The following is a 24920-nucleotide window of genomic DNA, read 5'->3' on the forward strand; positions in this document are numbered from 1 at the left end:
AAGCGTAAGCATGTTGCAGTGTAGGTGTGGTCCACTCAGCGTGCAGAGTGGGTATGAGATATTTTCCTAGACTGGGTCGTTACAATTGGTAATCAGAGCCGACTTTCGCTGTGTCACGAGCGCGGGCATGGTGTGCATGACCCATGTGTCATGTGTGGACACGGTCTGGCACATGAGCGGACAAACGTACGAACGTGGTCAGGAAGTTGATCCTGAACCCTTGTCTGACGAGGACGTTGAGTCCTTGAGGGTGGGAGTGTTAAGAGTAAGGCCAACTTAAATAGCCGGTGCTTGGAGGCATTGCAACCTTAGGTTAACCCTTTTACGCGAAGCGAGAATGAAAAGCATGTTGCAGTGTATCGTACGAACGTGGTCAGGAAGTCGATCCTGAACCCTTGTCTGACGAGGACGTTGAGTCCTTGAGGGTGGGAGTGTTAAGAGTAAGGCCAACTTAAATAGCCGGTGCTAGGAGGCATGTAAGGTTAACCCTTTTACACAAAGCAAGGATGAAAGCATAAGCATGTTGCAGTGTAGGTGTGGTCTACTCAGCGTGCAGATGTTTTCTTAGGCTAGGTTGTTACGGATGAATCGCTCAAAACTCAACATGAACAATGAAGAACACAAACAAGTACATGCAGACAAGAATTGGTCATCAACCCATTCCCTAACCAAGAGGATCTCTCCACACCAGTTGGGTGCCCACTGAGCGATGCCTAATGATTAGGATCTACAAATTGAGTTAGAAGAGTATCAAACACATGGTGATCAAAAGATGGAATGAAAGCTCACAAGCCACTCAGACTTCAATCGCTCACCCAACTCACAAAGCTTCACTAAAATTAGAGCCGAAGTTGGCAGAGCTAATATGCTCATATGCGTTATTAACATGCTAGCCCCTTAATCGCATTATCATTAATTGGCTAAAACCTACTCAGCATTCTAGATGCACTTTCACTTTTTTTTCAAGCCAACCGACACCCCTTCTATGGATTCCCTATCGATGCAGGCGGTGCATCTCAAGTGAAAAAGGTCAAAACATTGAAAACAGGGGAAAAAGTTCATCAAAAAACATACTTTGAAGTTTCAAAGAAACTTGAAACTTGGCCATTGCAGAACCTAGAGTCAAAATATTTCCAGATTAATTCATACAAAGATGACAAATTCCTACATACAACTGCATCAAAACTGGTGTTTGGGATAAAATCCAAGTGAATAAGTAATGTTGAATAAAACACTATCAACTGGAGGGTCGCTTAACCTGGAGGCAAGTAATTAGTGAAGTTGACTGATACGATCTGCCACTAGCCCACTACTGACACAGTACCAGTCTACCAGATCGCGAATGAAGCTTATCGGAAATGATCGAAAATGAAGCTCTCTTCAGATCGTGACCGGCGCATGGCGCTACTGCAGTCATAAACCTAACTTCAATCGCAGCTCCTTGTCTACAGGCTATTAGGCATGTCATCCTGTGAAACTGGCAGACAATCACAACACGATCATGTTCACCAAACAAACAAGAGTACGAAGGCAGACACATTCTAGCGTGATGAATAACAGATGTTTTTAACCCCCATGGTATGCTGAGTTTTGCCTTTTAACAACATGGAACAACTGGGTGAGTAAAACATGGATAGCTATGGCATTCAAAGCCTGACTCCGTAAAAATTAGAAATCCAGCTTCAGGCTGTATCACTTCTTTAGATCCCGAAACCGAACACTCCGCGTATCCGCTGGAAAATGAGTTCTCTCCAGCCCCTCTCCGTGTTCTCTACCACAGTTGAATTGCCATACCTGCGACAGCGCAGTGGCAACATATGTAAGTACTAGGAGAAGTTTGAGCAGATTTTAAGTTCAACACACAGGAAATGACACGATGAATAATGAAAACATACTTGTCTTCCTCAGGCACATCAGTTTGTTTGAGCTTTATGATTGTAACCCCAGATTCAGGCTCATCGAACACCAACCTCACCTGCATTTCAAGGTTCATACACAGTAAGGTGACACTGAAAATAACATGATTAAAGTAATCCACATTGCATGCACAGTTACAACTATATTTATTTATCCAAGAAAACTTACAGCAATTGCCAGAAAGCAGCTCTTGAACAGAGTAAAAACATCTTAGCTTATTAAGCACCCAAAACACTTCCTCGCGAAAAAATGCACCCAAAACACAAGCTAAGCAAAAGCAAACAAACAGGGCATACTATTGCATACTCACACAAACTTTAACACTCAATTGTTAAACACAAACATCTGAAATTACTTGAGCCCACAAATCCTATTGCAGTGTAGGGAGGTTTTGCATACTCACACAAATTTTAACACTCAATTGCTAAGTCTTGACAAAAAAAAAATAGGGCATATTCGGCAGCAAATGTTGCATATTCACAGATAGCAGTGCAAATTGGTGACCCTCACCCCTATTCATAGAAGAAATTTCAGCAACTTAAAGCACTCACTCCCAGATTAAACTCGTGATAAAAAATGAATGATTCCATTACTGGGACACGTTGCTGGATATTTTGTGTACTCAGTGCTCACTGAAGAAAATTGATCGACCACAATTAAAGGTTTGTTGTGAAATGCATTTGGTGGCCTGAGGTAACAAAGCGAACACTTAAATTGGTTGGCATGAATCCTAACCTCCTACTATTCATTTAGCTGTTTCAATCCTGATGGGAGTAAACTACCATGCATAGCAAATAACAGCCCCAAGTAGGCATTTCAAACTTCTATTTGCTCTTTGACAAAACAAATCTTAATCCTCGAGTTGAGTCACTCATCTGAATTTAACTGTTGACACTTCACCTAAGTTTTGATACGCTATTGTTGGGCATAAGCAATACCAAAATGATTTTGTTGGCATAGATAAATCAGGCATCCATCGTGTGAGAAACTTACCGAGGAGTAAAGGTCGTCTGGCCAGCTCCCAAACCGCCACTTCTGTGCAATCAGCTTCCCTTCCTGCAGCTCCTCATTGATGCCGGTGATGGACCCATCAAATAGGCTAAATTCCCCTCCGACCTCTCTGCTGATCCTCGCATTGCTCTGTGTGAACCCCTTCCATCTGTTCTCATCCATCAAGATCTCATATATGTCCTTGGCGCGGCAGTAGAACTTCTCCGTCATCTCAATCGTCTTGAACCCCTCCTTGTCCTTCCCCTTGGCCTTCTTCTCCTTCGCAGCCGGCGCAGGAGCGGGGGGCTCCTCCTTCTTCGCAGCCGGGGCGGCGCCGGCCTTGGCGGGAGTCTTCTTGGACTCGAGCTCGTCCTTGGCCGGGCCGCCCTTGGCCATGGCGGCGACGAACTCGCGGATCTTCTCGAGGACGAGGGGCTTGCCGCGGGCGAGGAAGGCGTCCTTCGCGCGGCGCGCGAGCGGGGTCTCGTCGCCGCGGACGGTGACGCGGAGGTCGGGGTCCTCGTCGGCGTTCTCGTCGGCGAGGTAGGGGACCTCGGCGGCGCCGGCGACCTTGGCGGCGCCGGACTCGGAGGCGGCCTCGGCCTCCCAGGAGAGGGTGAGGGAGAGCTCGTACCCCGGGATGACCTTGCCCTTGCGGATGTTGACGTAGGCCTCGCCGTCGAGCTTGTCGAGGGCCACGGTGCGGAGCGTGAGGCCGCCCTCGCCGTCGAGGACGGTGAGGCCCGCGAGCAGGGCGGAGAGGCGCGCGCGGGACCACTCGAGGCAGTCGCGCTCCGCCCAGTGCCAGTTGTGGACGTTGGTGCCGTCGGCGCGCTCCTCCACGATCCACCGCTTGTCGCCCTCGCCGTACTTGGCCATGGTGGCGCGGAGTGGGGAGGCGGGAGGCGGGGCTTAGGGTTTGGTCGGGCTCGGGTCGCGTTTGGATCTGCGCGTGGTCTGTGGTGCGGGGAGGATGACCGGAAGAAGGGGGGGAGTTTTTTTAGAGCAGGAGGCGGCTGCTTCTGGATGCTTCGGTCGTGGATTGGAATACTCTGGAAGTCCAGGGGCAAACGAGGAAGGTGTCTGGTAAGTTCCTTCCACCGTTACGATGTCCTGTCCGGAACGGGAATATACGTAGCTTTTCCGCATCAGAAATTCAGAAGATTCATTTTTAGATCAGCGTAAACATGTTAAAAAGAAGTGAATTCAATTAAATATTATATCTGCTGGTGTTGTATTCTCAAAATACTGCACGAATTTTTGGAGGGCATATTCGAAATATTAAAAGGGGCTAAAATCTAGGCTCTCATTCTTTTGGTATTTTTGCTATTCTTAACATTAAGATTTGAAATGCAAAAAATAAAAAATTGAAAGGATGTTCGTAGAACTATCCTGCGTAAAATAGACAAAAACAAACGACGCCTGAGAGATTCGAACTCTCGCGGGGAAACCCCATGTACTTAGCAGGCACACGCCTTAACCACTCGGCCAAAGCGTCGTTGTTGACGCATCAACCAATTGTGTGTTATTATAATAAAAATTCAGTCACAGCTATGCCCGACCACTTGGCAAGTAGCCGTAGCCGTAGTTCTGCGTGGCTATGTGCCGGATCAAATGGACTTACGCTGTTCAAGGAGAATTCCGAATTGAAAGGTGTGCGAGTTTAGTGGGAAACAAAAGGAACGTGTAATCCCAAATGAAGAGGATCATTCCCCGCATCGACTCGGTTTAGTTCAGGGCCTGGTCATGCATGATCCTAACTATGATTAGATTGGGCCAAACCCAACAAGCTACATGGGTGCACGCGTCACTCCAAGCCTTTCCCATAAAAACAAGGTATTGTTTTCAAGCCAGAACACGACAGCTTAAACCGCTTTGTGATTCATATTTTTTATAGTTGTTGTCATTCTGTCGTTTCATTGGCCGAAAGATAACAACAATTGGCTGGCGCACCAAAAGGACTATGTTCTGGGGCTTGAAGATCAGCGCGGGGCTCTAGCAGTGCAACACATTTGAAATACAAAAAAATAAAAATTGAAAGGATGTTCGTACATCTATCCTGCGAAAATGACTTTCAGGGCCAAAGAAGATCAGCGCGGGCTGTAGCAGTGCAACATCATTCAGAGTTCATGTAGAACAGTAGTACCAGCAATTACCAGCGACTGTCTACAAACGCTTCTGATGCATTTCTGGTCATGCCTGGCAGTTGCAATTAACATCTTCGTTCGTTTATAGAAAAGAGGACAGCTCACTTGTGCACTCATTTGTATGTCTGATTCAATGAGTCTGATCAATCAGGACAAAAGGAAGAAGGTTATTAGACCAACATCAGTGCCTAATCTTCCTATGCAATATCCAAACAGAGCAGACGAATTCAACTCCATGTCGCGTCTGCAGTGCCCAGTCATACACTGGAACCCTTCTTTGGGATCGTCACGCCGTGACATTTGGAATTGTTACCTTTGGGATCAGTCAGTACCGCTTGCAGTAAACAGCAGCCAGACTCCTGTCAACGAAAGTCACTTGCCCGAACACTATCCAAACCATCACCAACCATGACAAAGAAATCGTTGACGAATTGGCAAGTGCGGCCCTGCAGTTTTGTCCAATTTTTCCGGTAAAACGTACCAAAACTGTAAATAAAGACTAGACTAGTGAGCAGTTGTTAGGATAATCCTCGCTGCATATAAATTACTTAGGGTTAATCTAGTCAACTCAAGTCTTTGTTTTTAGAATCTAAGTCTTTTCCTTGGCATGTAGGAGTAAGCCATTAAGAATGTCTTTTATGATTTCTAGCAAGCTGAAGCTATCGCAGCAGCAAAATCCACTACTCTCACTCGCAGTTTAGTGCCTACTAGTTCTGTAGCTCGCAAACAGTTTTTTTTTTTTTTTGATAAAGGATAGCTCGCAAACAGTTTAAGGCGGACATGAGCAACCAGGAATGGCCTTCGTCATCTCCGCGAGCAGGAACTTCTCCGCGCTGCTACCGGGCCACTCCAACTTCATGTGTCTGCTCTGAACGTCGCCGACAATGGCCACGCGAGCGACCACCTCTCCACGATCGAGCCCGATATCGTGCTCAACGCGGAGTTATGGACTTATGGGACATTGGCGACAACCTCGTCGTGGTTGACGTCAACAGCCTCAACGTGACCATGCCTCCTGATTGGTCTGTCCTCATTTTTCAATCCATTTTGGGATATCTTTCTAATTGTTTGCTGTACTTTCTCTCATCAACACATCATATATAGTCTCGTTGGTAAAAAAATGATTGAAACCGACTGAAAGAATAGCCAGTTGTTAATAGTCACTAAATCGAATTTCTAGCTATATAATAGCTGGCTATCTAACTTGGCAAAAAACGCCAATCCAAATATACCATTCCGGAGGGAGATAGTACACAATACTACCTTATACTACTGTTCGAAAATGATTCGTATGTAAGGATCCGACAGTTGAGATTAATTATATACTACTAAAACCTTAAGCTGTAATATAGGTAGTATGCATGAGTAGTATATGTAATATAGAGGTATGATGGAAAAGATGTGAAGTGGAATTATAATTTGCAGATGGTAGACAAATTTCCTTTCTTCCTTGTCTCGAGTACTGGCGGCAGCCGCGGCAATGCGGACGTCCTCGCGTGTGCCACGGCCGGCTGTGGGATGGCAGCAGGCTGCCCTCGCACGAGGATTGGCCACTGATCAGGAGGGTGGCAAGCGGCAGCGAGCAGCGCGTGCTCGGATCGGTGTAGCCAGATTGCAGGACGGCGTTGCGCGGTCCTCATGCGTGCTGCGGCCACCAGTAGCTCCTTGGGCCCAGAACATTTCTCTCGTGTTCTAACAGCATGGCTAACATGGCTGATTTTTCAGAAATTTACAGACTGCAATATACTGTAACAACTACCTGATAGTCTATGTTTATATCTTGTATTGGATTTCTCGCCAAAACCTCTTAAATGTGTTTTCTTTACCGAGCGCTGGGAGATCGACGGGCGCCGTGGCGTGTGGGGAAATGGCGTGCGGAAAAAAAAAATCCCCGAACAATATATATTGTACTAATTACAATTTTACCCATACCAAAAAATAGTCTATACTTTGTACTACCACCTGGTAGTATTGTGCACCGTAAAAGAGCTTCCTCTAAAAAATTTCATAGAGACAATATTTTGTAGGTAAAACAGTAGCAATGTGCCAATGACCAACGTATGAAACGGATTGACACTCTTTTTACAAAATGAAATTATCTCCAGCCTCGACGACCGCACACAGCCACAACGGATTGACACTTGTCAATTGCATTAAGAAAAGTGAAATAAAAAAAGTGTTACGGGTTCTCTTTTTTTTCTCTTCTAAGTAGTTGAAGGAGCTTAGGGACATATTTGGATGGACCAAACTCCTAGCATGTTCATGTCAATAGCCCATCTATTTGAATCAACCGGGTTTGAGCAGAGAGAAAAGCACTCAAGGGGCCTTAGAAATTCAACATGTAACTTACACGACAAGTATTTGAATGGAACCATAGAGCACCTCAACAAAAGAATTTGAAATGAAAAACGAAAACGATAGAAATAACATGGTATGTGTATTGGATGCACAAGGATTGGCAAAAGACAAAATAACTTATAACAAATGAAATAAGCAACTTCCGCTGATGAATAAATTGCCAGCCTGCCAACTCTTCTCTTATCGATAAGTAAATTAGCATCAGCATGTAACACCCAGGCTGCAACCAAAGTGATAATTCTTGAACTTATATAACATATTCATCAAAAACAAAGAATTGCCGGTGGATAAACCTTCATAAAAAACTAATCACAGTATGGTAAGAACGACTTGTGTTTGCTAGTGGAAAACGAATTTTCTAGAATACAAAATGGAACTTCTTTCACTTATGTGCGCGAGCCACCAAGGCTTCAAGGTGCAAGCGTACCAAGCTTACAAGTGTAGATCACTCCTTGATCCAACCAAATATTCCAATGCATTCTTCGATACACGCAGTTGGTTCCCTTGTGTGTACACTTCTTCGTTGACTTGAACTCGGGCGCAAGGTTAAAAATTTCAAACAAATCCCGTCAGGAATTCGTGAATTCTGATCTTTTCGGGCCTGAACAAAAAATAATTTTTTTCGGACAAGAATTTTATTTTTAATTAAACTTTCATCCTTTAAATAGAAGGTATGTCAACCTTATTTGAAACCCCTCCTTTATTCTTTTATTCTCATGCAAGTCTAAAAAAAGAGAAGAAAAGCAACTCTTGCTGATTCTTCTCATCATGCAAGGAAAGGGGCATCCTCATGCAATTTACACGTACCTCTAATTCACATGACAAGTGGCGAGCATGTAGTGCGACACCGTTGAAGCGATGTATCGCCAACCATTATGATGTGTAGTTTATATGTAGTGTGAACATGTTGTCAGCCACCGAGTAGAGTTAATGTGCTCTCAACACGCAGGATACATCTCACATATATGACAAATGTTGAGCTTGTAGCATACCCCAACAATGCAAAACCATTAAAGAATGATCACATATATATAGTGCATGTCCTTTTTGTGTTTCCTAAAAACCAGATGCCGCCAGATTTGCGTTCCATGTTGTTGAAAAGGTATTAGCGTACACCAGGCATACAACATTTAGTTCACATGACAAATGTTGAGCATGCAGGACATTGTCTTCGTAGGAGAGCCACGATAGTAGACAGAGATGAAGATATAATGGCATGTATTTGCAGATTTCACGTATTCTCGATGTAGTGTCTTTGATGATGCCTAATACCTTACACATAGCATAAGTCCCTAGGAGAAAAATCCTATGCATAGACATGCCGCAATCTCTTTACATCAAATTCTAATTAATGTGACTTTGTTTTTATCTTTCTTGTTGATTACCGTTGGTCGACATGATGATTTCAGGCACTCAAATCCAACCCGAGGATAAGAAACTCAACAAGAACAATCGCTTGCTTTAACATAGGTAAGCATATTGGCAACCCTTAATTCTTATGATAAATATATGTGGCATTATGTCTAAGTGCAGCGGTGTTAGTGAATACTTTACAAGCAGCCTCTAGGTCACATGACAAGTATCAAGCATTTAGCATGACATCAGCATCAATACAAACCAATTCTTGCCAATTCTTCTCATCCTTGTGAGGGAAGGAGCATACACATGCAATTGACATGCACATCTACCTCACACTCACACGACAAATGTTGAATATGTAGCGCAACACCATAGAAGCAAGTTATAGCCAACAGATATGAGGTGGAATTTGTATCGTGGTGAATAGGCTGTCAGCCGCCAAAAGAGAGTTGAAGCGTTCCGAACATGCAAAGGTCCAGCTCACATGGCAAAATGCTAAGCTTCCAACGCACCAAAACAACACGACGCATTTAAAGAATGATAATATATGGCGTGTACTCGTGTTTTTAGAAGACCGAATATGCTAGATTTTGTTGAAAAGGTATTAGTATGAACTAGACATGTAACGTCGGTTCCCATGACACATGTTGAACATGCAGCCCACCATTCGCGTAGGAGCGTCGCAGTATAGCAGATAAAAATGAATGCATGATGTGCATTTGCAGGTCTCGCAGTTACTCAATGAAGAAGATATCTTTGACGCCATCATATACCTTGCACATACCATTATACCTTTTCAGAAAAAAATTGATGGGTATACGTGGCAAGATCTCTTTATCTCATCAACATGTTAATCAACTAACTTTGGTTCTATCGCCAATCCATGATTTTGAGTGCTCAACCTAACCAGGAGCACGAAAAAAACCCCCAAGAGGAACACTTGAAGTTTCAAAATCTCCAGTGTCGCAACAACAATGAGACTACCAGACAAGGCACATCACACACATTTCACTCACACATGCCTGCGCAGCCCCCACCAGGTTTCAGGGTCCAAAATTTAACACGGCCACACCAGACATGGCCCCGCAGCCAAACAGGCCCCACATGGCCGAAAAGGGTAGGGCGCAACGCAAGCCGCACGCTGCGGAGTGGATTATGAAGTGCTCTCATCTCGCAACAAATCCCAGCCCCAAGCAGAGCAAAGGAAAGAAGAGGATGCCGAAGAAGCGACGACCCGGATGGGGACCATAAAGCAGCAGAGCCCACCGAGCGAGAGGATCGCCCTCGGCCATGTCCTACTGAGGGAAGTAGCAACCAAATGCAATTGACGCACACATCTGCCTCACATGACAAATGTTGAAAATGTAGTGAGACACCGTCGAAGCAAAGTTATAGCCAACATATATGAGGTGGAATTTGTATTGCGGTGAACAGGTTGTCAGCCTCCAAAAGAGAGTTAAAGCGCTCACGACATGCAAAAGTTCAGCTCACATGACAGAAACGTCGAACTTCCAACGCACCACAACAACGCGACGCCTTTAAAGAACGATAAGATGTGGCATGTACTCATGTGTTTTTCTAGAAGATCGAATCCGCCAGATTTTGTTGAAAAGGCATTAACATGCACCACCAGACATGTAACCTCAGTTCCCGTGACACATATTGACATGCAGCCCATCATCCGCATAGGAGCGCCGCGGTATATAGCAGATAAAAATGAATACATGACGTGCATTTGCAGGTCTCACGGTTCCTCCATGAAGAAGATATATTTGATGCAGTCATATATATCTTGCACATAACACTATATCCTTTGAGAAAAAATTGATGCGTAGATGTGGTAAGATCACTTTATCTCATCTGCATACTAATCAACTGACTTTGGTTCTATCGCTCACTTTGCCGAGTCGATCGATGATTTTGAGGGCTCAACCTAATCGGGAGCATGAAAAAAAAACCTCAATAGGAATGCTTGAAGGTTGAAAATCCCCGGCGCTGCAACAACCATGGGACAACTGGACAAGGCATGGTGCACACATTTCACTTGCACACGTCTGCGGCCCCATCGGAGTTGAGGGCTTGGAATTTAATGAGGCCGCGCCGGGCATGGCCCCCACAGCAAAACAGGCCCCGCATGTCCAAAAGGGTAAGGCGCAACGCGGGCCGCATGATGGGGGAGTGCCTGGGACTGCGCGGTGCTTCCGTCTCACAACAAATCCCAACCCCAAGCAGAGGAGAGTAAAGAAGAGGATGCCAAGAAGGTGACGACCTGGAGGGGGACCCCAAAGCGGCAGAGCCCACCAAGAGGGAGGATCGACCTCGACCATGTCCTACTGAGGGAAGTAGCAACCAAATGCAATTGACGCACACATCTGCCTCACGTGACAAATGTCGAAAATGTAGTGAGACACCGTCAAAGCAAAGTTATAGCCAACATATATGAGGTGGAATTTGTATTGTGGTGAACAGGCTGTCAGCCTCCAAAAGAGAGTTAAAGCGCTCACGACATGCAAAAGTTCAGCTCACATGACAGAAACGTCGTACTTCCAACGCACCACAACAACGCGACGCCTTTAAAGAACGATAAGATGTGGCATGTACTCATATTTTTCTAGATAATTGGATCCGCCAAATTTCGTTAAAAAGATATTAGTATGCACCACTAGACACGTAACCTCGGTTCCCACGACACATGTTGAACATGCAGCCCACCGTTCACGTAAGATTGCCACGGCATAGCAGATAAAGATGAATACGTGACGTGCATTTGCAGGCCTCCTGATTTCTCAATCAAGATGATATCTTCTCTCACAGTTCATATACTACCATGGTATCTTTTAAGAAAAAATTGATGTGTAGACCCAGCGCAATCTCTTTATTTCATCAGCATATTAATCAACATAACTTTAGTTCTAACGCTCACTTTGCCGACCCGATCGATGATTTTGAGCACTCAACCTAAACAGGAGCGTGGAAAAAAAAACCCAAAAGAACGCTCGAAGGTTGAAAAGCTCAAGCGCCGCAACAATCCCGGGACAACTGGACAAGGCATAGCGCACACAGTTCACTAGCACACGCCTGCGCGGCCCCCACCGGACTTCCGGGGCCCGGAATTTAACGCGGCCGCGCCGTGCGTGGCCCCCGCAGCCAAACGGGCCCGCGCCGAAAGGGCAGGGCGCGACGCGAGCGGCACGCTGGGAGTGCGGGGAAACTGCGCAGCGCTGTGCTCCCGTCCCGCAACAAATCCCAGGCCCAAGCAGAGCAGAGGAAAGAAGAGGACGCCGAGGAGGCGACGACCCGGAGGAGGACCCCAAGGCGGCGGAGCCCACCAAGCGGGAGGATCGGCCTCGGCCATGTCCGCGCCCGCGCCCTCCCCGCCCCCCGGCGCGCCGCCCTCCCCGCCGACGCCGCCGCCACCGGAGCGCGGGGTGTTCTACTGCGACGAGTGCGGGAGTGCGCTGCCCACCGCGCCCTCCTCGCCGCATCGCGTCTGCCAGTGCTGCTACCGCGGCTTCCTCGAGGGGAACCCTCCTCCTCCACCACCGCCGCCGCCGCCACCCCCACCGCCGGAGCCCGTGCTGTTCTACTGCTACGAGTGCGGGAGGACGGTCGACCTGCACATGCCGCTGCCCGTCCCGCCCTCCTCGCCGCACCGCGTCTGCCCGGGCTGCTCCCGCGGCTTCCTCGAGGAGAACCCTCCACCTCCATCTTCCCCGCCGCCCCCGCCCGGCTCCGGCTCCGGCTCCTCCTCCTCCTCCTCCGAGCTCTCCGACGACCCCGAAGACGACGACGTCGACCTCCTCGGCGCGGACTACGACGCCGGGCGCGAATTCATCAGGAGCTTCGTCAACCAGGGCTCCCACGACGTGCCCCTCCGCAACTACACCGCGGCCGCCACCATGTCCGCGCTCCGGCACCACCCCCCCCGCCGCGGCCTGAGGTACGCCTTCAACGACATAATCCAGAGGCATCTCGACCTCCCCCCGGCCCCCGCCGCCGCCAGGGGCGGGGAGCCCCCCGCCCCGGCCACGTCCATCGCCGCGCTGCCCACGGTCGAGGTGGCCGAGCCCGCCGCCGCCTGCGCCATCTGCAAGGAGGACCTGCCCCTCGCCTCCCAGGCGCGGAAGCTCCCCTGCGCCCACCTCTACCACTCCTCCTGCATCGTCACGTGGCTCGAGTTGCACAACTCCTGCCCCGTCTGCCGCTTCCGCATCCCCTCCGCCGCCGGCCCCGAGGAGGCCGTGGCGCCGTCGGAGCCGGACTCGCCGACCACGCGGATCACCATCCGCTTTACTACCAGCACCCGCCGTCGCAGCCGCGTCCTCTACGGTGATGCGGCGGTGGTTGTTCCGGTCTCGGCGTCGCCCACGCAGCTCGCGCAGGCTGTCACCGGGGACGGAGCTGGTGGGCCTGCCAATAGCGGCGAGACCGTGTCGTCTGAGTGGCCTCGGCACCCTGAGTCCGATGCAGTCATGTCAGAGGCCCGCGAGGAGGATGGCTCTTTTGATTGATCCAGGGATTCAAGTTATCAGGTAAACAATCGCAGCTAATCTCTCAACTATACTCCCTATATTTGTATTATGTCCCTGGAGCATGAATTGAATTGTTTAGCCTCTGTGAACTAAACAGTTTCAGTGGAGTCAATGGTTTTCATGTTCTGTGATAGTGATCATAACATGTCGTAGGTCGTGTTACATTTTGTTTTTCTATTTGGCTGTATGTTTTCCGCTAGTTGATCAGGGAAATGTTTGGCTAGCTGATTTTCTTCAGGTGGAATTTGAATAATCAATTGCATGAAGCTGAATTTTCTGGGCACTACAAAAATTGAAGCTATTGTCAATGAGTTATTTAGGCACTGTCTGCTGTTGATTATATGAGCCCTGCTCCGTGTTGTTGAAGATTATGTATATCTATTAGTCTTCTTGTAAAATTGTTGTTACTTTCTGTTAATTTGGCTCGGTATTCTTAATTGAATTTAAGCACCTGCTTATAAATCATGACTGGATTAAAGCAACCTAATCATTTTAGATGTGCATCGGCAAGTTTCTGTTGTCTTAGCGCCAGTATCTTGGGTCATAGCAAAGCTGGTAGTGATTAGTAATTACTGTGCAATACTGAACATGCCTATCTGTGGTTTTAAAGTATCATCATCCTGTCTTATTTGTCTAAGGCTAGAAGATAACTTTAGTGCTCGATGTTCTGTTTTCATGATGTAGATGTGCACGAAAATATAGAAAAAATTATTGTTTTTCTGCAGAATCTTGATTGAAGAAAAGAAAAGGCAGAGCTAACAAAGCTGATGCATGTTTAAGTTGTTTACCACATTGTTTGATCAATGCAATGTACCTGTTTAATCTGCTAGAATGTTCGTTTTGGGTGTTGTTTACAATCAACTTCACTAGGTTAATTAACTTTTCTTTGGTACCTGTTATTTTGATTAGTATGTTTTTTCCTCGATGAGGTGCTAGAAACGGATTTTGCAGATTCTGTCTTGATGTCCTTCAAATGAATGAAATTAGCCCATGCTGCTGTAGTTTGACTTTGACGGCCTTATCCTGAATCCTTTTTCTTGCGTTTTTCTCTAAATATATTATCTTCTCCATATTGGTAGTTTGTTGGTTAGTTTTTAACACCTCCATTCTTTATCTGCTGTGCTTCCTGTTCCTGCTTCATGCTATTTTTTTGTACAGCATGAACACATATATTCCACCAAATCTCTCTGCTGTTAACTAATTTTGCTCATAACCTCATATATATATACATCATTCTTGCTGTGTTGTGAACAATGCAATAACTAATTGTCTGATTGATGGCCACGTAAACATGAGTACTGCATGCTCAAGCAAAGCGATGTACCTGGCTGATGGAAATTCTGTGCATTCGACAGCAAAGAGGTTGATAGAGTAGGATCCACGCACGACCTAGGCCTTGGAGACTTGCTTATCCTTTTTGTGATTGGTTTTCTGTCTGTCAAGGTTTTATTCTTACATCAGCCTTGAGAAGAACTGAAAAAGTTATCCAACTGCTTCAACTGGCATATGCTGTTATTTGAAGAAATGGTGGACCACTTGACTTCTATTGCTCCTGTGAGCTTGCTATTAAGAAAGCTGAAGTACAGTGCTTTATGAGTGTGCTAGTACTTCACTTTACACATCACAGAAAGCACCTTTATGCTGCTAGAATTAGTTGACGCAAAGAAACATCCATCTTAATTTCTATTTTGGTGAATGAGGGATGTAGTTAGTGGTGGCAAACTAGCTGGGCAATAAAGCAGGACGTCTTATGTGGCAGTAGCATTTATTTATCAACTTGCGTAATGAATAAATCCTTCATGTGGAACTGAACTGATATTTCAGAGAATAAAGTTGTAGGTGATTCGCGATTGCTTCTTAAAGGGCCACTCGATGGCATCTTTTTGACTTTACAATCCTAAGAGCCATTCTTTTGTGTTACGATTTTGCTGTTACTGTCTATTATTCCTTAAAGCTTGCAAAGTCTTTCCAGTTGACATGCTCATAGTCATCTCCCCTTTTTCAGGCGATAAGGTGGTTGTTAGCTGTCAACCAACAAGAGTAGAAAGGAGACCATCATATGCCTTGTTTGTCAGGTTCCTGTCTTTGATCGGAGGAGGTTTCTTGCTAGACCATAGCATGCTGTTACCATAGCATGCTGTTACATGCTGAATTAAGTTGTCCTATGAGGAGACCAAGGGCATTCGTTGCATGGGTTCTCAATGTCTTGTATATTGGTTAAACTTGTTTCGTAATAAGTATAATTGTGTACAGTTGGTGTTGTTCGCTCTGCGAAGCTGTGACTTGACCTGCAATCCTGCATTGGTAGATAAATATGGGAAGGTAAGGTTTTTGGCATCAGATTATATTCTAGTTAGGATGGGAAAGTAGCAAGAAAGTTTTGGCATCTGATTCTATGAGGTTGTTTGATGGAAGGTAAGGTTTTATCAGGTTGAATCCTGTTGCAAACAGATGTGAGGGCCAGCATTTGAGCTGGTCTCACCACTTGAGAAATGACAGGTACAATGGCTTCAATGGAATCGAATAAAAGGATGTTGGATTGGCTCGACTGTCTTGGTCTTGTGGATCCTGTAAGATCATCACATATTTATGAGCATATATTCGGAAGCAGGATATCCCTGCAAATATCATGCTGCGATACTGATTCAAGGATCATTCTTGAGATGTTCTGTTGTAGTGCCCCTCGCGCTGGATCCCTCCATGTCTTGTAAAATCGGCCATTGCATTAAGCTGATGTAGTACTGCATTACTGCTTCAGAGATGTTTCCGGTTACGCTGAAGTCATGCAGTTATTTCCAAGAGACATCAACGAGTGATACGGTATTGATCCACTCACCGTACTGAATGATCGTGCCTGAGTTTCTGAGAGCTAGAATCAGGCTTCAGAGGTCAATGCAGCAGAGTCAGTGTGCTGTGTGCACGACTTCAGGGAAGACTTGGCACATCATTTTTTGATTCGCCAAAATGAACCGATGAAACCACTGCCTGAGTCAAGTAGCCAGAATGAAGAAACAACGAGGCTATTCATCAGATAGCAAGAATTCCCAAATTTTGCTGGAAACTGTGTAAATTCATCTAGAATTGAAACTAGTTCAAGCTTCAAACGACTGCATGCTAACGCACGGTCGCATTCACATACCGTTTATAAGTATTTGGAACCTTTGACGTCGGGAATATATTTTGCACGCATCGCATATCATGGGCGTATAAGAATCTTTTGACTTCTTTTCAAAGATTCCCATACCATGAACAAGGGTCAAGGGCCCAGACGCCAAGTCATTTTTTTTAAGGAACCAGACGCCAAATCAAGCTGCCTGATCTGTACCAGTAGCTACCGAGGACAAAAGGTTTACTCGGTCGCGAGTTGTATCTGTTGGGGTCATAATTCGTGGGTGTTTGTACAATTTGTAGTGGGAGGCTTAGGTCTGCATGTAGCTGCAAGTAAAATTCTATTCCCATGAAATCCTTAGAACTTCTTTTCCTTTTTTCTTTCTTGATTTTTTTTTGCGAGGAAGCTTTCTTCATCGTTAGAACATTCTGCTGGCAAGAGTTAAAACAACACATGCCCTTACTCTGAATATTCTGACGGATAACGACTGCAACGGCAGGAAACGATAGCACAGGAATCATGAGCCTGATGATTCAGTACTGGCACACGCGCACACATTCGAGCGATTCATATTCCTATCCAACAGATCCAAGTGACCATGTCTTTCTCCATATAGCTATCTAGATGTTCAGTACAAGTTGTGTCACTTGAAGCTGCTGTACCAAATTTGCAGAGCATTAGGAATCGTGGCTGCTCACTGATCTCACTAGACTTCATGTAATGCCCAGATTAAAGGGGGAAAGAAGAGGCAGTTTCCTGGATCCCATAGAGAGAGGCAGGGAATGACTGAAAAGAAGGTTGGAAAAGTAGGTCCATCTCAGACCATCACCCAGCAGGCCCAGCTCCAAGAAGACAGTGATTTGATGGCCCCAACCCGGCAACCCCAAATCCAATCAAACAGTTGGAGGCAGGCAGCGGCGAGTGGGCGTCAGAGATCGGTGGCGGCAGCGATGGGGAACAGAACACGCCGGAGGACAGGCAAGATGCAACAATCATGGAGCCTCGCAGCGAGCCTAGTCTGCCCGCGGCGCAGCAACGGGCCCTTCCTGCTTGGCCGGCGTCCTCGTTGCTCATCACCATGCCGGGCGAAGCATGCGCGGGCCCACCTCCGTCAATCCTACGACGACCGGCGCCGTACCACAGTTTGCTTGCCGGATTTTTTCTGTGACGATGCACACCGACCGGATTTTTTTCTGTGACGATGCACACCGATCATTGCAGAGTTTACGTGTAAAAAGAGTTTGTTTTGCGCTGTCTGATTTTTTTCCGGCTTTAATATCCTCTCTCCCGATGACAATTCTAGTTATGTATCTTCCCTCCGCAAAAAAAATACAATTCTAACTATGTATCTAAATAAATATTAGTCTACATGCATAGCTACCACAATTATGTAATATCCTGAGCAACATGTAATCGACATCAAAGTTTAATGGCGTTCAATCGGAAAAACCAGCTCAAAGAAAAGGAAAAAAATTCAAAATCTCTAATTTGCAGTTTCAGTAATACTTCTTTCTTGTTTTGTAATGTCGACTCCAAGTGAACCAACTTTACCAAAATTCAGGGTGAGTACGGAACCAGAGCATGATCATAGCAAACATAAGGAAAAAAAAACAACTATGTGTATTGTGCTTGAACCAAGATTGTTGCTATCAACATCAATTCTAAATTGGGTAACCATAGTACCCGCATTAAGTGTGCGGCCTTGCAAGTTACCTAAAGCAACACCTCCACCAAGGATACGACAATAGTTGTGGTCACCGCTACCTGTCCGAAATCGGAGCAAAGTTTTTCACCTAGAGATCCTATAGAGAGGTAGGAAGGGGACATACGATGGACATCCAAGAAGGGAAACATCACCTTTAGGTGTTGTCTTCGTCTAATTCAGCACCACGACTAGTATGGCTCCGGAAGCACACCTCGTCCCACCATGGTATAATCTACGAAGCGTATCCCATACCATGAGATCGCCAATCATCAAGAGATGTAGCATCCATTGCCTGAAAGTCGACAGTGTGTGTCCCATACTACACCAACGATGTACATCAAGGCTATTAGCGCTTGCACCAGATCGACCCCGTGCTGCTACCGCCAACTAATGTGCCAGACAATAAACCATGTCTTCGGCAGACGACAACATCATGCTTGCGATGATGGCTCCATGCCGTCCTTCACAAACGTGGCGTGTGCTAAGAAACCATCGTCGCCATGACGGGCTGCAACAAAGCCTGAAGGTCTGAGAGGGTATAGTCGATTCGATCAAAGACGGCAACAGTTGGGCATCCTCCCCCCCCCCCCCCCCCCCCCCCCCCCCCCACACACACACACACACACACCCCTGACTAGTCGAACATCGTTACCATCCTAAATGGAGACGAGCCAAAGGTAGATGGAGAGAGAGATGGCTGTCAAATAATTTTTTATGGTTTTTGGGCCTTTCCCATCGGTATCTGGCTATTAGAAGTTTCTAGTAAGAGGGAAGGGGAGGGAGAGGGAGATGGGAGAACTATGGTGCCCCACCACCACCCTAGCTACTTCTGGATGGATTTGCGCCTGCATGTTCTAAGCTAAACATCATAATGGTGAGTATTCAGCTCTCGTGTATGCATATGATGTTGAAAGCATTGGCGTAATAGTAAGTAACAGGAACATTTTAAATGAACATGCCATAAATATTAAATTGTGAAAGTATTAAAAAAGCAAACAGGTTTTTTTAAAAAAAAAACTATGCACGGATGTAGACGCATCCTGTCCTATACGAGTATACACGTAAGTTAAAATTCATTCCCATTAAGCAGATGCAGGAGACAAAATGATTGTAGGAAGATGAGAACAGTATGTACTGCAGACCTGCACCGTGCAGGAGGATGCGTAACCGCTGGACCTTTCCACAGTGACAAGCCAGGCCATCAACGATCCGGGAAGGGTTCTGAACGGTTCAGAGAGGGGACATACTGTGCCTCTGCGCGTGCTTCTCTCATCTGGAAGGAACAATAAATGATTAAACGGAACGCTTGGGAACGCCTTGTCTACTGGTCACGGGTCAGCCCTACACGAGCATAATCATGATTCTGTAATAAAGTGCGGACATGCTTAACGACAGTATCTTCTATCTTGCTTCATTTTGGTAGTCGAGTGTCAAGTCACGCTCGGCTTAATCACCTGGTCGGCTAAAATATGGATCATGGAGATGGAGGGGCCCGTGCCGCGCCATGATCCGCTGAGTGCTGACCACACCCGAGGTCGTGAATTTAGGTGGTGTTGGGTTGTGTTAAAGGTAAACGTAGAATCCCATTACATATGTTTAGTTCTAGTAGTTTGTAATTAATTGGCACCGTAATCGAATCTCTTATCTAAATAATATCTATACAAGTTTGTTACCCCTTCTCTTCCACCGTAATCAGATACAACACTCACATCGTAATCTGATTACGTTACCAGAGTTCAACCAAACAAAGAGGGTAATCACCTATTCCGCCGCCAAATACACTATAATTTGATTCCCTTTGCGTTTATATTACCTTAGCACGAACCAAACACTATCTTAGATCAACCCTCTAGTAATTTTGTGCTAATAGTGTATCTTATGGCCTTAATTTATGATTGATTTTGTGCTTGATAAATGGGAAAAAAGAAGAGACTGTTCCCTCCGTTACAAATTAAAGGTTATTTTGATTTTTTTTATATATTTGTAGCTAGACATAACGTATGTATAGATACATGGTTAAAATTAGGAATCTGGAAAAGTGAAAATGACAAATGGATCGGATGAAAAAAAGAGTTTACTCACCTATATGACAATTGCAAAGAAAAAGAGGGGGATTCTACCTAACAATCAAATGAAAATGAGCTTGCTTACACCTCTATATCCACTAGATGACCATCTAATGCCTCAACAATCCCTATTGTTCATCTTCCTCCCATGATTTCCAGGCTCTCTTTTTGGGGATTGCTACGTCGTACTAGCAGATTTACTCCTTCCATACTTAATTTTTACCGCTCAATCAATCCTGGGAGGTTAGTGTTCGAGATTTAAGGTTTAGAGTAGGGTTACCTATGACCTGCAGGTGTAGAGTAAGCTTCAGGTGGCTCGTAGGCCGACAGTGGTGGAGGTCGAGACGGTGGGGAGGAGGCAGCAATCGGACAGTGGTAGACCCACAGTTGGACGGTGGAGGCGGGTGGAAGTACCTGTGAACGAAAGCGTTTCCATGAAGGGATCAAATTTAAGAATTTACAGTGCTGCAGATTTTGAATAAACTGCACCTACTGTTTTCACGTTTAATCCTATTCCTCCACCTTTTTAGGGCAAAATCCTGTTCCTTCCTTTAGTGTCCAGAGCTCTCAACGGTGTCAAATAAACAACACGTCAACAATCACGTAACCGGCACTCACAAAGCGATCTGACAGCACGCCGACGCGAGTAAAATCTCAAGAAAATTTCCATCCCTCGGAACTCGTGCGTTGCCATAATTTCGCAAATCTGCACCCCTCGTACGAACGCCGAACTACGAAGCAAATGCACTTCATAAATAGTGGCAACAGTGTCCTTCGATCTGAGCTGAGCTGCGGATCGATCAAACCCCAAAAAATGAAACAAATTTCTTCGCCCTAAACAAAGCTTAAACCCTGAACCATTCGTGCTTTAACACGAACGCTGCATGTTCTTAAAATCATAAACAGAGAGTACTTTGAGAAAAAAAATTGGGTTAATGCAGTCCCAGCCAGCAGCATCCTCCGCTTCTCGCATCCCAGCCGTCGACGCGACGGCGACGGACGGCCTCGGAAACCCCAAAAATTCTCACGAGAACCAACCGACCAGCGGAGGAACCGCGCGGAGACGGGCGGCGCGCGCGTATTTACAAGCAGTTGCTCGCCGGCGCCGGCGGCCGCCGATGGGGGGCCAGCGGGAAGCTGCGGGTGGCCGCGAACAGTGCGGCAAACGACGAGGGCCGGTGCTCCCCGCGCGCGGGTGCGGCGGCGGCGGCGGCACCGCTGTTGTTGTTGTTGGTGGTGGCTGTGGCCGGCGGCGTGGATGATGCGGGCGCCGAGGTGGGGGCGGAGCCGGGGTTGGAGGCGACGCGCTCGCAGGAGGGGCACATGGAGAGGGTGGTGGCCGGGAGGTGCATGTAGAAGGGCGGCGCCGTCTTGAGCGCGCGCAGCTCGGCGAGCTCCTTGTGAAGACGCCGGTTCTCCTCCGTCAGCGCCTCGCAGCAGCGCTTCAGGTACTCGCAGTCCACCTCCGTCTGCTTCAGCTTCGTCCTGCATGCGCGCGTTCATCCGTCGCCGGAGAAGGCAAGGTTAGCCGAGCCTGAGCTCCCCGTGGCCGTTCCGGGGAGGGTCGGAGGGATGATTAGGAGCTACTAGCAGGGATTTTCTGTGCATGCACCTGGCTCGGCGGTTCTGGAACCAGACCTCCACCTGGCGCGGCCGGAGGTTGAGCTGCTTCGCCAGCGCCGCTTTCTGCTTCTGCACGCCGCCGCCGGCGAGCGACAAAGTTCGTCAACGCCATGAACGAATTGAACGAGGTAGCAATACTAGTTTACAGTGATCAGAAACGTTCAGAGGATTCTTACGGGGTTGAGCGTGCTGTGCTCCTTGAAGCTCTCCTCCAGGAACGCGGACTGCTCCTTGGAGAGCCGCAGCTTCTTGCGCGCGGACGCGCCCTCGTCCTCGTCGCTGGCGCGGGACGACGACCGCTCCCCGCCCGCCCGCGCCGTGGCGCCGTCGGCGTGGGCGGCGCGGCGGCCCAGGTCCAGCGGGAAGGATCCCCCGCTGTCGTTCGGCGACGACGACAGGGCCCCCGCGGCCGGGTCCTCGTCGTCGTCCTCCAGCGCCGCGAGCGCGCTCGCCGCCGCCGACGGCGCCCGGTTCACGTCGAACCCGCGCGCCGGCGCCTCGGAGGAACGCCCTGCGCGCCACAATCAAAAAACGGGGAACACCGCCCGCCGCCGTCAGGGACACCGTCGGGCATGCGTACCGAGAAGAAGGAAGCGAGGACACGGCAGGGCAACACTCACCGCCGTCGGAAGCCGCCGGCCACTGAAGGCCGAGGCTGGACACGAGGCTGAGCCGCACCGCCGGCTCCGGCTCGTCCACAGGCGCCGCCCACCACCGCGCTCCCGCTCCGTTCCCCGCCGCCCTGCTGCTCCCCATCCCGTCCTCATGCCCACTTCCCGCGGCGCCGACCCCAAGCCCGAGCCCCAGCTCCGGCGCCGCCCTCCCGGCGTCCGGCACGGCCGGCTCCCCCAGGCTCAACCCCAGCTCCATCCCACACCAAAGAGACAAGCCCCGGCGAGCCGGAGGCCAGCGGCGGCAACGACACGCTTTATCGTAGCGCCGGCGGATCGAGCGGCGCGGTGGAGCTAGGTAGCAGCTGAGCGGGTGCGCGACAGCGTTGGAGTGAGACAGTGGGAGTGTGACAACGGCGAGAGACCGAGCTGAGCTCAGCTAGCAGAGACGAGATGATGAGAGAGGAGGATCAGAGGAAGAGGGCTCCCCGGCTGGGGATGTTGGTTTTGACCCTCCGGGACATGGGTTTGACGAGCGCACGTGAGTGGCCCGGCAAAAGGGAGCAGGCAGGGGGGATCGAATCATGAGGGCAGGATTAAAAAACCGCAGGGCCATGGGCATGGCCGCATGGGGGCGCTCTCCGTGCTCTCCTCTCTTTTCCGGATGGCATGGCATGGCGATGGCACGCAGGTGCAGCAGCCAGCAGCAGCGTCGCAGCCGCAGCGAGCGCAGCGGCAGCGGCAGCGGCAGCATGGGCCAGCGGGAGCTGCTAATAATTATGTTAATCATCACCGAGGGCGCCCGGGCGACGTATCTTTCCCCTTTGGTTAGTAGCGCCCACGATCTTTATCAGAAAGCTGGGCCGCGCAGATGCACCTGCCTGCCCTGCCGCCGTGCGCCGTGCTTGCATGCTCGGCCGAGGCTTCCGGCTCCGCCCTGCTCGGCCGGGATGCGCGTATTTCTTGGGGAGCGTATTGTTTTTGTCCCAGGTGCTGCAACGAGCAACTTGGAGCAGGGCTTTCCCTTTTACTATGGCCTTGTTTAGTTGCCAAAGTTTGGAGGTGCCAAATTACTGTTACAACACTGTAGCATATTGTCCAAACATTGACTAATTAGGCTCAAAAGATTCGTCTCGTAAAGTACAACAAAACTGTGCAATTAGTTTTTAATTTCGTCTACATTTAGTACTCCATGCATGTACCGCAAGTTTGATGTGATGGGGAATCTTCTTTTTGCATAGTGTCAAAGTTGGGAGCTGGGGGAACTAAATCAGGGCTATTTTTTTCTCGCTTACGGCCATTCCGCCATTGCCCCCAAAGACAAAAAAAAAAAAAAAGTGTTCTCCTCAACCATCATGGATCGTCTGGTGCACAAATGTTCAGGATTTCCTAGTACCTTAGATGTAGCAGATCATGGTAAACAAGACATGCAACTATGGCTCCCCTCAACATAAAGCCATTGTTTCCCTATAAAATACGATGATGCAAATTGTCCTATGGCGTTATCGCGCTTCAAACAGTATTTGTAAAAATGATGAAGGCATTGTATTTTATAGAATAGAAAAAATGGGGGAAATGAATAGCATGTGTCCAGTGGCGTTTGAACTTACTTCTTTTAGGATGTTCCAACAATGGAATTTTAATTGTTAATGTAGTGCATCCCAATTGTCCCGATATTATTTCTGTTCATAGTGTATATCATGTGTTCCGATAGTGTGTCTCGGGGATAGAGCTCGGATTGAAATTTGGGCAGCTAATTAATTCATGAAACAAACACTAGAACACACAATTAGTTTCGTCTTAGGGGGTGTTTGGATACGAGGTGTTAAACTTTAATAGTGTCACATCGGATGTTCGGATGCTAATTAGGAGAACTAAACATGAGCTAATTATAAAACTAATTGCAGAACCCTGTGCTAATTCGCGAGACGAATCTATTAAGCCTAATTAATCCATCATTAGCAAATGGTTACTGTAGCACCACATTGTCAAATCATGGACTAATTAGGCTTAATAGATTCGTCTCGTGAATTACACTCCATCTGTGCAATTAGTTTTGTAATTAGCCTATGTTTAATACTCCTAATTAGCATCCAAACATCCGATGTGACAGGTGTTAAACTTTAACACATGGTTGCCAAACAGGCCCTTAATCTAAAGATCTTCACTTAAAAAAAAAGACCATGAGGGGGGGGGGGATGGCCCCTACCAGTCCCTCTATCAGCTCCGTCACTGGTGTGTCTCATTTATTTTGATAGTGTATCAATTGTTGTGAACTGTATGCTAATTGTTGAGATACAAATGTTCTAATAGTGTACGTTAATTGTGTCCAATAGTATGTCATCGATAGTGCATTTCATTGTCCCTCTAAATTCAAAATTTTCCTGTGTAGTGGTTTATTTAACCTGCACCTATTTTATACATAAATTTCTCTTATTGAAGTTTTCTAATATTAAATTTCATGTTCATATAACTACTATTAGTTTGTTTGTTCTTCTGCTAT

At 47.4% G+C, this 24920-nt stretch overlaps 3 protein-coding genes and 1 non-coding gene across 4 annotated transcripts; 1 reads left to right on the top strand and 3 right to left on the bottom strand.

Moving 5' to 3' along the window:
• Positions 1-1467: 1467 nt before the first annotated feature.
• LOC101753566 (activator of 90 kDa heat shock protein ATPase homolog) lies at positions 1468-3904 on the bottom strand. Its single transcript, XM_004973584.4, has 3 exons — positions 2911-3904; positions 1896-1975; positions 1468-1794 (listed from the first exon to the last, which is right to left on the bottom strand). Exons 1-3 carry the CDS (start codon positions 3784-3786, stop codon positions 1701-1703), a joined length of 1050 nt encoding a protein of 349 aa, XP_004973641.1. The 5' UTR covers positions 3787-3904; the 3' UTR covers positions 1468-1700.
• Positions 3905-4323: 419 nt separating this feature from the next.
• TRNAS-GCU lies at positions 4324-4405 on the bottom strand. Its single transcript has one exon. It is a non-coding gene; the product is annotated as a tRNA-Ser (tRNA).
• Positions 4406-11985: 7580 nt separating this feature from the next.
• Positions 11986-15643, top strand: LOC101754639 (E3 ubiquitin-protein ligase RING1). The gene is made up of 2 exons (XM_004973586.4): positions 11986-13303; positions 15309-15643. The coding sequence occupies exon 1, from the start codon at positions 12125-12127 to the stop codon at positions 13280-13282; it is 1158 nt and encodes a 385-aa protein (XP_004973643.1). The 5' UTR covers positions 11986-12124; the 3' UTR covers positions 13283-13303; positions 15309-15643.
• Positions 15644-20919: 5276 nt separating this feature from the next.
• On the bottom strand, positions 20920-23121 carry LOC101754251 (homeobox-leucine zipper protein HOX27). Its single transcript, XM_012846662.2, has 4 exons — positions 22427-23121; positions 21983-22317; positions 21796-21875; positions 20920-21668 (listed from the first exon to the last, which is right to left on the bottom strand). Exons 1-4 carry the CDS (start codon positions 22674-22676, stop codon positions 21266-21268), a joined length of 1068 nt encoding a protein of 355 aa, XP_012702116.1. The 5' UTR covers positions 22677-23121; the 3' UTR covers positions 20920-21265.
• Positions 23122-24920: the final 1799 nt, after the last annotated feature.

The sequence above is a fragment of the Setaria italica genome, chromosome VI (genome assembly GCF_000263155.2).
Source record: "Setaria italica strain Yugu1 chromosome VI, Setaria_italica_v2.0, whole genome shotgun sequence".
Classification (NCBI taxonomy): Eukaryota; Viridiplantae; Streptophyta; class Magnoliopsida; order Poales; family Poaceae; genus Setaria; species Setaria italica.